At 33.9% G+C, this 15,533-nt stretch overlaps 1 protein-coding gene across 6 annotated transcripts in view; it reads left to right on the plus strand.

Moving 5' to 3' along the window:
* Window positions 1-15,189, plus strand: part of LOC129224387 (retinaldehyde-binding protein 1-like) — a 51,744-nt gene extending 36,555 nt beyond the window's left edge. For all 6 annotated transcript variants that reach the window (XM_054858833.1, XM_054858831.1, XM_054858832.1 and 3 more), the window contains 3 exons: window positions 4,697-4,893; window positions 7,973-8,083; window positions 14,892-15,189. In XM_054858833.1, the coding sequence (XP_054714808.1) occupies window positions 4,697-4,893; window positions 7,973-8,083; window positions 14,892-15,092 (509 nt within the window). In that variant the 3' untranslated portion in view covers window positions 15,093-15,189. The remainder of the gene's footprint in view (window positions 1-4,696; window positions 4,894-7,972; window positions 8,084-14,891) is intronic.
* The last annotated feature ends 344 nt before the right edge of the window (window positions 15,190-15,533 follow it).

Raw genomic sequence — 15,533 nt, forward strand, 5'->3', positions numbered from 1 at the left:
AAATGTTGCAGTAAAATAAGGTTAGTTAAATTAATTATTTTAAACTGGGCGGAGATGAAAGCTCGAATTCTTCTGCTAATGTTATTAAATCCTTCTTTCGAGCTTAAGAAAAAAAACCTATATTCTTACAAATTCTCACAAAACAATAAAAAATATTACCTGGTATAACGTTAACCTCTTTCAAAAAAAAAAAAAAAAAAAAGCTTCAAACAGATGAGCATATTTGTTTTTAATTTCATGCAAATGCGAAATTTGTTAATCCAAAGTTTTCTTGTGTTTACGATTTCGCCATTTACGACAATCAACTCACGCTTTAGAGGAAAATAATGAAAACTAACATTATTTTGAAAAGCTCGAGAATACCATTACGGGAGAAAACAATTTCTGTTGCTGAAAGCAATCTAAGACACATCGAAAGCGTCAATAAATACTCATAACAAACTGCCTAAGTGTTACCAACAGCACGTGGAACGCAATGTTTTACCTTTTTCTTTAATTTTATAAATCACCGCAAGGTAGCGTATTCGAGCGCTGGAGTTGCGAATTAATATCAGGTCTAGAATTAGGGGTTACAGTGTTTCATCATTTTTTAAATAAACGGAAAGAACTCTAAATTTTATTTTATTAAGAAAGCGAAAGTTAAAAATAGAATTAATTTAAAAATAACTAAAACAGTAGAGAATCTCTACATTCACAATAACAATAAACTATAGGGGGCACTGCAGCCCTGTCTAATGGCGGTTGAAAAGAGTAAAACAAACAAATTCCGTAACTTGTTTCGAAGCTTAGTGAATGGCAGTAATTTTTCATCGTGTTTGTGGAAAGTTTTCTTTTCTATTCTTCTGAAATTACATTACACCATAAACTGTCTGAAGCCTGTAATTTACCCAAAAGAAAACACGTGAACAGTGTTGCCAGATTGGGGGAAATTTCCCCATTTTGGGGAAATCTGGTGCTCTCTGGAGAAATTTTGGGGAAATGGGTTTTGAGGGGAATTATTTGGGGAAATTTTTTTTTTTTTTTTGGGAAAAAGTGGGGGGGGGGGGGGGAATTCGTATTTAAATTCGCGTCCTGACATCTGGTAGTTACATTGTTTGTATCAAATAGCGTTGGTTTAGCTTTCCTCAACATTATGGAATTCACATTTCACATTATGTGGAATATTATGCTACGGAATTCGCATTAGTAGTTCTGCATGAGTAACTAGTTGATACGTGTAACAGGCAAAACTAAGTGTGTTGAAGAATGTTCTTAGGTGAATATATACAAAAATCATAGTTAAAATGTACATACAGAAGCAGAGTAGTAAATGCGAGTGGGAAAAAAATATTTAGTTATTTCTTATCTCTCGGTCAGGCGCTTGTATTTATGACTAGTGGCACCCGCACGGCTTTGCCCGTAGTAGAAAATAAAAAAAAATATTTTGGTTCCCTTGTATATTTACAAATAATGTATGATGAATTTCTTGCCAATTGGCTTGCACATGTTACGGTTCCACATTATGATTACTTGGTAATTTAGTAATCCATCTGATGATAATTTTTCTCGGGAAAATGATCTTAAAATGGAATAGAAAAAGAACAAAATTGAATTTGGAAAAATCGCTTAAAGGTGCACACCCCCATGCTACAAACTAATTCTTTGCCAAATTTCATGAAAATCAGTTGAATGGTCTAGGTGCTATGCGCGTCATAGAGATCCTGACAGAGAGAGAGACATCCGGACAGAGAAACTTTCAGCTTTATTAATAGTAAAGATAATAAAAGATAAAGAAGACAAAAAATGAGCGAAAATGGGAAGAAAAAAAAGTTGGGGGAATTTTGTAAGAAAATTTGGCTATTTGGGGGAAAAAAAATTCCAAGAGACAAAAATATCAGAGGAAGTCGATTCATTTTATGAAAATACTAGTGATACCCGCACGGCTTTGCCCGTAATAGAAAAATCAAAAGGTCTTTTGGTTCGCCTGTATATTTACAAATAATGTATGGTGAATTTTCTCGCCAGTTGGCTTGTACCCATCTTACGGTTCCACGTTATGATAACTTCGTATCTCGCCAATTGGCTTGTGTCCATGTTACGGTTCCACGTTATGATAATTTCGTAATTGACTCGTCCATCTTATGATATTTTTTTTATTAAAATTGGAATAGAAAAAGAACCACATTGAATTTTCGAAAAATCGCTTCGAGGTGCACACCCCTATGCTACATTTTGTCCGGAAAGGGTTTGCAGACCAGTTCGGAAAAAATTCGATGAATAGTTCTTTTTTTATTTCAATTTAGTCCCAATTTTCACATAAATTCCTGAATATGGGGGTGAGAAATTACGTGCACGTATTAATATTATACATCGTTTAGAATTTTCCGCGTTCTACGCAATTTGTTTCAATGGTCTAACTTAATTACGGCGGGAGTTATTTACGTTTTTAGCTCGAATTTGTTTAGGCTTAGTTGAAATTTCGGCACTACTTTCTTCATTAAATCCATCAACAAAAAGTGAAAGAATTGTCCCACAATTTTCTTTTTTCAACACCATTGGAAAGAGCTGCTTTTTTAACTCAAGATCTAACTCGATCTTAGGTCGAAAGTTTAACCCTCTATCTCCATTATAAAAAAAAAGTTACTAGCGAATTAAATGAAGTTCAAAAATCTGTTCTCTGTTCAAGTTTTTAACCATTTTATTTTGCGTTTCCACGGTAACGCTTTTTGAATCCATTGTTTATTAAAATCTTTCTTATTTTCAATTCTTAAGCTTATATTATTTTGTGTTTCCATGGTTATGCTTTTTAAATCCATCTTTCTCATTTTATTTTAACTTCTTAAAAGTATTTTAATATCTGTCGTCATTGTTTGGAGGGGAAATATTGCATGACGGTTTTTTTCTTTTATTTATGCCTGATTGTTGAATATACGTTACTTGACACAATTTTTATTTTCAAAGTAGACCGGGCAAAGCCGGGCAATGCAGCTGGTATAATCTAAAACCATTTATATAATACATAACACATTTCTTTTTCTGCATACACTACTGCACATCAATTTTATGTCACTCATTCATGTTTTTTATTTTAATATTCAGAACATACAAGTTACGGTACTTCTATGTAATATTCATGTAGCTGTTGTATGTAAACCTTGTTCTATTCATTTCTGAATCAAGTATTGGTCATAAAAAGTGTTTTTGGCACATTCCCCAAAACGAAAGTTTTAAAGTAAGTGTACTGTGTTCGACCATTGCATCATATTTTTAAAAATACATATGAGGCAGTGAGAAGCAAAGGGATGTAAGTGCCAAAATTAAAAACTAGGAGGTAACCAGTAAAAATGGTAGGTGAACCTCTCCTCTGTTTTGGTGCAAGAGATAGCCAAATGAGCCCCTGGTAGGTGTTGCTATACAGCATGAAATAGAAAAAAGATTTCAATAAAAGCCTACCTAGGACCGGAACTTATAACGCGTTTTACTCAAAACTTGAAAATACCCACTTACATCCCTTTGCTTCTTACTGCCTCATATAAATGACAGATTAAGTTTTTCAATTATATTTTAATTGAATGTTCCCAAGCATAGGTTTAACACTAAACCTGTCAGCAACCTAGTTAAAAGCAACACTACGTAAGAAAACTTTTAGGTAGGAATTACCTTTTATTTCGAATAAGAGGGTTATTTTAGTTTCCGGATGGGTCCTCAATAAGTGTTATCAATTGAAAGGCGTTCTGCAATTGTTGCTTTACGAACACAGAGCTTGAGGAGTATCGCTCACCTGCAGAAAGTTTCCTTTGGTGGTGTAGAGGAGCGTGTCTTCTACTGCATAAATCCAACCGCCAAATTTATCCGGATTACAACAAATTAAGCATATACACTGTTAAAAGTTCAGGAAATTTGTATAGGAAATATTACTATAAAATGGAGCGTTAACAACCATCATACGCTCATTAATATTTCACACGTTTTGATTAAAATTTTTGCTTCAATTAACTTCAAGTTTCTTCGAAAATTTCATTTTTCTTCCACTTTTCCTGTTTTTGTCAAGCACTGTACTTTAAGTTCACTGGCACGTTGCAAAAACGAATCCAGCTACTCTATTATTTATCGCTTGTTAGTTAATCAGTAAATCTTTTGATACAGTTCTTTGCATATCAGAGCACCGGCAGGGTGAATAGTTAATTAGTGTACGTCGCATAATTTGATCGAAATGAATGAAGCATGATTGCTAAATCATTTGGCAGTTATTACGTAACTGCTTTCAATCAGCAGTGTACCTTCTACAAAAAGGACTAGTCTGATGTACTAGTATGAGTAAGTACTAGTACCAATCTGTCCACATGACAGCAACCCAGCAGAGACCCCGTGGAAGGTCAGGGAAGGTCACTCTGTAACCTTCCAAAAATTTCTCTATTTGACAAATTTGTCTGAGGATTTGGCAAAATTCGGAATTTTATTCGGCAAAATTATCATAATTCGGCGAAATTTGGAGTTCCATTTGACAAAATCATATCATCATTTGGCAAAATTTGGAATTCCATTTGGCAAAAACATCATCATTCGGCGAAATTTGGGGCTCCATTCTGAAAAATTTGGAGTTAATTTGGGAAATTGAGAATTTCAGCCCTCCCACAAATTTGAGTTCGGAGCAACCCTGCAGCAACCACCGTAATTATTTGAATGATGTCAAGATTTTTTTTTATATTTTCAACAGCTCTATGGGATCCAGACGAAATACCATATCACGAGTTCGTTGCCGTCGGAAACATTTTGAGTGAATATGTTCTGGATAATCCGGTGACACAAATTAACGGATATGTAGGTCTCTGGGATTTCGCAGGTTTCTCTCTCAAGCAGTTCATTCCTTTCTGCTCGCCGAAACACATCTGGCTTCTCAGTAGTCTCATGCAGGTAAGAATATTTTATGATTTTAAACTCAGTTGTTTATACTGCTTTCTTGACCAATCTGAAATCTCGCCAAATCCACATGGACTACCGAGTAAATGGACTCTAACTTAAAAACTCTCAAAGGATTGCATTTGCATCCCTTTGGGGTGTAAATGCTCCTATCCTCACATAAATAATAGCCGATGATCGAGTAACCCGTGTGTTTCAAAAATGGAACTCGCGCCACGGCATGATAATTTGATAATATGTTTTGGTAATGTTTAACATGCAGGGAAAGGCTTTATTGTGACAAGGCTGAACTCGATCCGGTAACTTAACTGTTTTACTCGTAAGACTGTGTCATTTCATGGGAATGAAGAAACGAACAAAGGTTCAACAATGAAAGCTACCTACTAGAGTTTCGAGTTATTCCACTGGAGTTAAGGTTACAATTTCAAATATCAAAGTGTCACCAAACAGACAATTGCTTCATTCAAATGTAGAAGAGCAGAAGCAATTTTCACCCGTCATATCTTGTTGGGCGACTTTCTAGCATATAATAAAGCGATTAAACAATTAATTATTAATATTAATAATTCTTATTAATATTAATAACTATTAGTATAATATTGCTATTTATGTCTTTTGAATAGCGTAAATAACAATGTTAAAACAATGTAATATGTGTTTCCTTTAATTAAACTGAATTTTTTTCTGACTGATGTCAGAAAAAAAATTAAACACAATATATGTGATATGATTCAAATTACATTCATTTGCCTTGCAACTAATGAATGTAGGTGAATTGTGAATTATATCGCCTTGATAATCTTCCTTTTAAATAAAGAAACCTCCGCAAACTCAAGCTGATCTATCCTGTACCCGTTTTTGATTGGTGCTGCAAAAGAAAAAAAAAACTCAGTCAATACTGGGGTTTCGGGACAGAATTTCTGAAGATTCCCTAAAATATGTGACAAAAAATGTGCCGAGCATTAAAGCTGTAACTATGCAGATAAATGAATAGAATAAATAACAATTTTTATCTATTAAAAAAATATTTAAGTTACTAATTATTAATTTAAAAAATAACAAGAATTAAATATCTGAATATTTAATTTTTTTTCTCGTTGATTTCAGGAAACAATTAAATATTCAGATATTTGATTTTTGTTTCCTGACACCAACTACAAATTTAAATTAGTGTTGAAATTTTAACACACAGAAAAGGAAAAAAAAACTTCTTCAAAAAGCATATTTTCAGCTTTCGTTCAAGTTAACTACAGGTATAATATCTGTTTCTAATGCAATAACAAACCAGTATGTTGTGGCCATCACTAAACTTTCTTCTATATCTTTCTTATAATTCTAATCCTTCCCAATGCATGACGTGGAAGTAATATTCCCAACAAAAACAAAATTATTACAAACATTTATTTGTTAACAAACACAAGATGACAACAGTTAACAAGTTTAAATCATCGCGATTTTCTGGTCATTTTCCAACAATTTAAATCACGCGAAAGACGCAGACGACAGTTTATTCGTAACTCCAATAAACTATAGCAGGCGCTGCAGCCACTGTTTAATGGCGGATGAAAAGGGTAAAACAAATGCCGTAACTTATAGCATGCTTTGGTGCTTAGTGAATGGCAGTATTTTTTCATCGTGTTTGTGGGAAGCTTTCTTTTCTATTTTTCTGAAATTAAATTACACCATAAACTGTCTGAAGCCTGCAATTCACCCCAAAGAAAACACGTGAAATGGAATGTTTTACCTTTTTCTTTAGTATTATTAATCACCGCAAGGTTGCGTGTTCGAGTTCTGAAGCTGCGAATTACGATTTATCTTTCTTATTGCTGTAATTATAAAGCCATTTTTATTCACACAAAAAAAAAAATCTGCTCCCAATGGAGCGGTTGGCGCCAAAATTGAACCAACGCCTGTTTATATATAACTGTTAACATATGAATTCGCATTTTTTCCAAATTTCATCCAGAACGTAGCATTACTTCTTGAGATACGGCACTCACAATGGAAAAAAAAAGAATATTCGATTGCGCCACCCCCTTTTCAGCTGTTAAGGCCAAAATTTAATCAGTCGAGCATCGAGTCTACAAGCTTCTGGAGTGCATTTATATCCAGAGAATGCCATGCATTGGCTAGCTTTTATATCTTGTAAATTAAATGAAGAGGAGAGCGCTGTCAGATGCGTCTTTCCACTATATAACACACATGTTCTATGCGGTTAAGATCCGGACTATGCGGTGGCCAGGGAATAAGTTGGAAGTGAGACTGATAATCAGTGAACCAATTTTCAACACTTCAGGTACGAAGTATAGTTCCATTATTGTCCAAGAAATATCCGTCGCCATCAGGATAAAAATGCAACATTGCAGGGTGCACTTGATCTGCCAGTACATCAAGGTATCGAGTGGCTGTTTGTTTAACCTCGAGGAACACCACGACACACTTCCATGCCAACAGAACTTGCTCCATATCATGATGATACTACAAAAGACCCTTGCACAGTGCGAGTAAGACAAGAAGTTTCTCCCAAAGGTTTCTAATTCATAGGCCAGTGAGTGTATATGACTTAGGCAAGTTAGTTGAACAAAATACAAAACCAAGTATTTCACATTAACTAGAATATTAAAAATATTTTGTCCGGACGATTTAAAGTAGTCGTGAGATTTTTTTTAACATAGCAAGACACATGATTTTCGATCGGTCAAATGAAATAGCATACGCAGTGGGGAGATGGTTGGCCAACGGTGGCTTAACGGTAGAAACCGGTAATGGTGGATTGGCAACGAACGATGAGCCAACGATGGCCCTACAGTTTCGCCAACAGTGAATATCTTCGATGGGCCATCGTTGGAAAATTGTTAGGCACTGTAGCAGATCGCTGGCCCTTCGTTGGCAAATGGTTGGTTGGGTAAGGGTTGCTAAAGCGGACATTGCCTACCGTTGGCCAACCATAAGCTCCACCGTTGACCAACCATCTCCCAACCGATTGTGCTACTACGGAAACGTTTGATTGTTTTTTGCATACATTGTATGATGTTCTACATGTTTTCAAAATGTCTTACAATGTGTTTTACAGGACCGTTTCCCAGGACGCTTCAAAATTGCCTATTGTGTTAACTGCCATAATTTGGTAAATACTGCTTGGAATTTATTCAAACCGATCTTAAAAGAGAAATTTCGAAACAGGGTAAGTAGCTTTGTTAACTTTCTGATGCTGAATACATTTTTTAAATGAAAGACCTCTCATTTTTCTATTTTTCTGACACGGAGTGATAATAAGATAGTATGAACATAAAATTAAAATTCCAACTGCAAATTTAAACTTCAGTCTTCAAAAAAGGCACAAATATTAGTTTTCATATTAGTCAGTTTGAATTACAGGAGAAAAACTGCTACATTTTCTTTCACTAAAAATGATGATATTAGCATGGGCTCCCATATGCAAAATTGTAGGGGGGAGGCTCAGATATTTCCCCCATGGTTTAGCAGGATATTTTCTCCATGGAAACCGATTTCAGTACAGATTAGTTATTAAAATTTGACATTTTAATAAGCTTTTTAATAACTTATTCGTTAATGGATGTAAAAGAAATGTTTTTACATTTTACACATCGTTAAAAGCCAACATATAATACAAAAACAAAGTGGGATTTAAAAATAACCGAATTTTTAGTGATAGAATAAAAGAAGCGAGGTAATATGCTAACATTAACTCAAATTAAAATAAATATAACTCAGTACAACGTTTTGAACGGTCAACCAATCTATCCATAGACTTTTTGAACTTGGTTTTGGGAATGTTCTTCAGCATCTGTGTCATGGCTGCTTGAATAGCAAAAACATGAACGTAAAAAGCTCCATTCATAGCAGTCTTCAATTTCGGGAACAGAAAATAGATTTGTGTCTTCGATTACCTTCCGTATTTGTTTGATCTACTACTATATGATTTTTTTTTTTTTGCCTTGATTGGCCATCCCGCCCACAGGATTTAAACCCAATGGAAACTAATCGGGGTTTCTTGCGCCCTGTTTACACGCAGCAATTTGTTCAGGAATGCATAGGAAAATACCAAAAAAGAAAATCTATCTTGACTTGCTGCAATTATTATATACATCGACTGACATAAGGTATTGAAAAAAAAAAAATTGAATTTGTTAAAAATTGATTCAAACCCGGATCTGAATACCCACATTGCGGGGGGGGGGGGTACGTCCTTAAAAGGGCCCAAGAAATTGAAAAGAATTATTGAAAAAACTTGCACTAAGACACATTGACGTTGCAAATATCCACTGCCAGCCTTTGTTGCAGGGGGCCCAAAATTTATAGATCCGGGCCTGTATTGACTTAATGTTTTCATTTACAACTCCTCCATCTTGTATTTATTTCAAAGATGGAGTGCCATCAGATTTTAAAGCTTCATTTAATACTTTGATTATATTTTACATATCGTCACCTCAGAGAAACAGTAAGATATCTAATCTAAGGAATAACAGTAAGATATCCTACCGTTGCTTTGAGGCGACAATATGTTCAAAACCAAGAACATATTGTCGGTTCTTGGAATTTAAAAACCAAAGACCAAGTTTTTGGTCATTGGTTTTTAAATTCAATTTTGAGAAAGAAGGACCTTAAATCGATCGTGTTTAATTAAGTTTTATACTTTGTTTTAATTAAAATACTTTGTGACCATATCCTTTTTTCCAGGGCCTTAGTACGATAATCACACAAATAAGGTAAAAATCACTCAGAAGTAATTTTCAAAAATGCAATTCCCAACAAATTGAATTACAATTTGTTGGCAGACACCATATTGCAATTTTTAGTTAGATTAAAATGATGAATTCAAATTTTGTAAATGATAAATTCCCATTTTTAACCGACTTCAAAAAGAGGAGGTTATGATTTCGTCTTGCGGCTTTTTATGCATGTTTTCGTATTACTCCAAGAATAATGGACCGATTTGAAAAATTCTTTTTTTTTTTTGTTTGTTTGTTTGGAAGGGTATACTTTCCAGATGGTCCCATGTTAATTTTGTCTGGATCTGATGAGGGGTCCCGGAGAAATCTAAGAAACTTTGAATTTCATACGTTGTGGAAACGTAGACCAGCTTTCGTCAGCTGCGAGATACGTCACAGTTCACGTGGTTTTGGCGTAATCCATCGGTTCCCAACCTTTTTAGGTCTGCGGCCCATTAACTTTGTGAGACAAATTTTGAGGTCCACTAAGTATTAAATATGCAAGTAATATTTGTCAAAAAATAGACATCTAAAACATGCATGATGTATATAGGTGTTATTGTACGACGGAAATAAGTGTATGCTACAGCTGTAATTTGGGTATGTTTTACGTCAAAATATCCCTCTATAAGAAATCTGAACCGAATCACAATCTTGTCAACACTTCACCTCTTGACAATCGCCGAACTTTGCATAGAGTTCTTTGCGTTAGCTTCCTGTTTCATCGGATAAAACAAGTGTTATAGGGTTTTTGAATATTTACTGAACAGTTAACAATTTTTACAACATCTTCAAGTTGAACCCGTCTTTGCGATTTTAACAAAAATAGTTCATAAGAAACCTTTGTGAATTCAGTTTGCTCTGGTTTGAAGATTCTTCCAAATTATTCCCATTTTGGGAAACGAATTCTTTTCTTGATTTGAAACAAATACTATGTTCCTACAGACTCCGGATTTCATTGGATATCGTTTCGAGACAAAAATCACATGCACACTCAATGAATCTCATCCTCAACCTCAGAATCAGAAAAAGTTAACTCTCATTTAAACAACCAGGGTTATGTTTACAAAATTGTTTTTACTTTCCTTGCTATTTTTCAACAAGTTAGACTGAACATCGAGCTAACTTGTTGAAGCTTACTCAACAAGTTAGCTTCAACTAGTTAACTTCAAAAAGTTAATTTGTCATACTAACTGACTCACAACGTTTGGATCATAGTTGAAAGTCTTTTTATCAATTCGTAGCTTCGTATTTTGCCTTTTGACTCTAGTCTTACACATTAACTACGTTCTATACAGAAATTTTGAGTGACGCCCCATCCTAGTAGTGAACTGTCCCGAAAAACTGATACTAGACTCGAAGTTTTATATTGCTGTCTACCAACGTCCACGACCTTATTCCACGTTGCCCGCGGCCCACTTATGGGCCGCGACCCATGGGTTGGGAAACGCTGCGGTGCATTTTTTCGACGGAGGAATCTTGTCTTCAACAATATTCAATTCTCACGCATCGGGATGTTTGATTTTCACGGTGCCGCCTGTTAATTTTAATTATAATCTTATTAATGTATTTATTACTTATTAAATTTTGCTACGAAAATAGTTGAATTAGTTAATTTAATATAAAAAAAATTTTGCTAATGAATAACTTCATTTACTCATTAAAGTTATTATTATTATTATTATTTAATATTTCAGTTTTGAAATATATTTAGTGTTCAATTCAAGGGGAATTGAAGACAAAAATCCCTCTCCCTCCCACCCCCTCTGACGATTAAATTTATGTTCCTTAATAAATATATCGTAACTGGTGTCCCATTTCTGAAGTTTGACAAGTATTCTAGATTTAATATTTCATGATGCCATGAGTTTAATTTATAGTTATGGCAATACTAATTAACAGACTTCGTTTGAATTTGTCTGTGTACTAGCTCTCCGATTACTAGAAGACGCCTGGACCGATTAGGAAAATTCTTTTTCTGTTTGAAACAAGTTTGAAACGTATACTTCTACTGGTCGTCTAATGGTCTTCAAGCCCGAGTGAGGGATCCTGGAGAAATTGAGGACGCTTCAAATTTCATACTCGCGCTTTGTTGTTTGTAAATTCATAGCGTCTCACTTAGTGAAAAGAATTTTATGGTTTTTTTGTTTAATGGATAGAAGTGATCTAACTTAGGTCCCAAACCTTTGTTTCACCATATTTGTTCTTTAAAAAAAAGTAATGGGCAAAAAACAATAAAATTCAGTTAATTTCAATATTAAACAATTAAAAACGATCAAATATAAAATCCCTTGTTAAAGAAAGTGCCCCATAAAACAAAGGTACTTTCTTTACTCAGTGTTGAAGAAAGTGCCATAAAGCATTAATATTAATAAGGGGTGCCCCCCTAAAGGCAGGGGATAGGGGTGTTTTTCCTTTTTAGGGAGCTCTTGCTTTGGGGGAGTATGCCCCCCCCCCTAAATATTTCCCCCGCATTAATCATTAGTAATCATATCGCAAGTTTTGAATAAAGACTCCTCTGGAGCAAACAGGAAATTCATTTAGTATCATTATTGCTATAGTAGTATTTTGATCTTCATATATCACAGTGTTCTGTTTCTAGTGGTGTGGTGTTGATCTACAACGGGGCCAAGTAAAGATAAATGTGACTTTTTTCACGAGTTTCGTGACACGTATTATTGTGAAACATAAATTAGTTCGGAAAATCATTGACATTTAAATGGTTCTAATTAAATTAGCGCACAAATAAATCCTGGAGAGGAAACAAAGATCAGTTTTTAGTGCCAATCGTATAAAATGTTATGTGCATTAAGATTTTTTCTTTTTTTAACCGACTTCAAAAAAAGACGTTCTCCATCAGTCTGAATCTTTTTATGCATGTTCCCCGTAAATTCAAACACGCAAAGACAAATTTAAAGAATTCTTTTTTTTTTCTCGCTTGAAAAGGTATATACTTCTCAGGTGATCCCATGGTCATCAGGTCAGTATCTGAAGAAGGGATTCTTGAAAAATCAAGAAAACTCTACAAATTCTAAGGGCAAAGTTAAAGCAATTTTTGTTGTTTTTTAGTAACTCGTGAATTTTTTTTGGAAAGCATACTTTAATACAAGTAAACTGATGATGAAGACAATTTCCTTTGCAAATAATTGCGCATTTGAAAAAGCCTACAGTCTTCGGAAGTCTCTGAGACGCTGTGCTCTATTTTGCTCATCTTAGCTGTTTGCAATGCTCGACGCTTACGAATTCGAGATGTACGTAAGGAGTGTACCACATACTTTACCCTACGTACTTATTTTATACTACAGGACCCGACAGAAGTTGTTCGATCCAAACTTTGTAAATTGAAAAATTTAAATAAATTATCAAGTGTTTGAACCGCTTTTTGAAAAAAATAAGTAAACAGAAAATGTTTTAAGTTGCTTGGTATATTTATTACAACTTTATTTATCTAGTGCCCACTGAGCAGATGTTTTATCAACTATTTTTTTCTCGCGTACTTGAAAGATCTTCATAGATTGTATGGTTTGTTCCTTCAGCCATACTCAAAGGATAAAAATTATCCTCAGATATTAAGTATAAAAAAATAACTACCCATCTAGAAAAAATGGGAAATCCCACTGCAACGTCCCCCATATGAAAAAGAATAGAACAATTGAATGGATATCGTTTTTAAAAAAAGATAAATATAAAAGCAGTACCCTGAATAAGCGAAAATCACTCCCCCCCCCCTCCCGATGAAAAATAAACACGTTCTTCAACTAAAATGACTAAAAACTCTTTAAAAACCAAAAACAATATTTTGCAATTTAAAATATTTCATCAAATGAACAAAAAAAAAAAAAAAAAAAAAAACAATAAATTACATTAATAGTAAACAAATAATCATGCAACTTAATTGTTATAGCCAATATCGCCAAGCCACCACGTTCCAGTAATCCAGCCAACCAGTGAGCGAAGCGAACTCCGACCGATTAGCGGTCCCATCTTTTGAACGAAAATTTCATGTATTTGCCTAATTTATTCTTTAAACCAAAGATAAAAATCTTCCACTGCACTGATCTTGTGTGTCAGAACTACTCTGTTGTAATTCATCTGGAAGAATATAAAGTTTGTTTCGTCTTCAAATTCTACCATTTTTTCTTTTAATAATGTACTGATGAGTTTGATAATCCTTAAAGTATTCTTGCCATTGGTGCCAAAACTCAAGATGGATTTGAACCGAGAAACAAATGTTGTTATGTACGGTACTACCCGATCATTTAGTTAGGAAAACCTAAAGCACCAATCCGGTCACATGGTTTAACTAGGACGAAAAATATGCGTTATGCGTGAACGTAGGAAAAGAAACCCGATTTCTTCCAGTACTTAACTTTAAAATAGTAGGGGAACATGGGGCAAAGTGAAATGGTGAAATATTTACTCTGCTTTAGCTCTATCTGGTATTGTTTTAACTATGTCGTACCATAAGTAGTCTATTCCAGTCAGAAAAAAAAAATACTGGTGAAGATTAAAGCATTTGGTAATACAAGCATCTTTAAAAAATTGATACTCATATTGTAATATTTTGTTGTAAGTCAAAAATTACTTTTGTGACCATAAAATTATAAAGTACTTGTTATTAACATTTTAAATATTGAAACCTCCTAATATTCAATGCAGCAAAAATTTAGTTAATTTTAAGTTTTTTTTTAAAATAAATTGTGCAATTAGTAAAGTACATGCGGGGCAAAGTGAAATAGTTTGTTTAATTTCGTCACTTAATCATTTAATGTAAATCACTTATGTTTTCATTTATTAATTAATTCATTTGCATTCACTCATTTAGTAACTCACTAATTTAGTCATTCATTTCAACTGGCAACCCGCCAAATCCTTAAGTTAAATACTAATTTAACAAAACGTGCAAGTCTTTAAAACTGAACCTGCTCAGTTATGTTAGGTAGTAGTTTATAGGAGGCCCCCGACTTCAAATGGTTATTAAAAATTAAGAGATCGTACATAATTAGTTAGGATTAAAATAATTCAGCGTACAGTATTTAAAATGAGTGCTTACTTTATAATTGGGTGTTTAGTTTAGTTGATTTTTGTACTGGAATTGTAAAATAAATTTGATTTATACATTTAAGTAGGAAATCGTACGTAAGCATGACCAATTATTTTTTACTTTTTAGTTCCTCTTTGTTTTTTGAAGTTGGTTCTTTTTTTATTTGAAAATAATCTCTACTTGTCCTTGCATTTACGTTAAAATTCCATTAACAGGTAAAGATTCTAGGTGGAGACATGAAAGTTTTGCACCAATTCTTTGATCCAGCCATCTTGCCTGTCGAATTTGGTGGAGTTCAACCTCCTTCCGACTGTGAAGAGATCGTTGAGAAAGTGTTGAAGAAAGAACAGTATTTCAACTACAACCGAAAATTTGGATACCAACCCAAAGACAAAAGCCATAGTCAGAAAGCATGATGCTTCAGAAAAAAGCAGGAAAAATTGTTGGAGTGTTATTTCTTGCGAAAGTACATCAAAAAAGCATGACATTTGCACTGGTTGCAAAAAAAGAAAACATTACTTTTATATTTATTTTCATACTTTACATAACAAAATGTCATATTTTACAGGGATCTTCATATATGTTATGCGTTGTGTAATTACATTTACATGTTATGTGTAAGAATTTTTAAGTTCGACTTATTTTAATCTGTATGTATATTCACAGAATGTCTTTCAATAAAAATGTTTTTAAAACTCTTCCAATAAGTACTGCAATGATTAACGTCATCATCAGCATGGAACAAAAAAATAGACGCGATTCTTGAAGATGGTTGGCATTTAATATGTTACAATATCAGTTTTAGGAAAGTAAAATTAGTTGACCTAAATACAGTCGGACCTCCATATATCGAAGTA

Source organism: Uloborus diversus, chromosome 6, assembly GCF_026930045.1.
Source record: "Uloborus diversus isolate 005 chromosome 6, Udiv.v.3.1, whole genome shotgun sequence".
In the NCBI taxonomy this organism is placed as follows: domain Eukaryota; kingdom Metazoa; phylum Arthropoda; class Arachnida; order Araneae; family Uloboridae; genus Uloborus; species Uloborus diversus.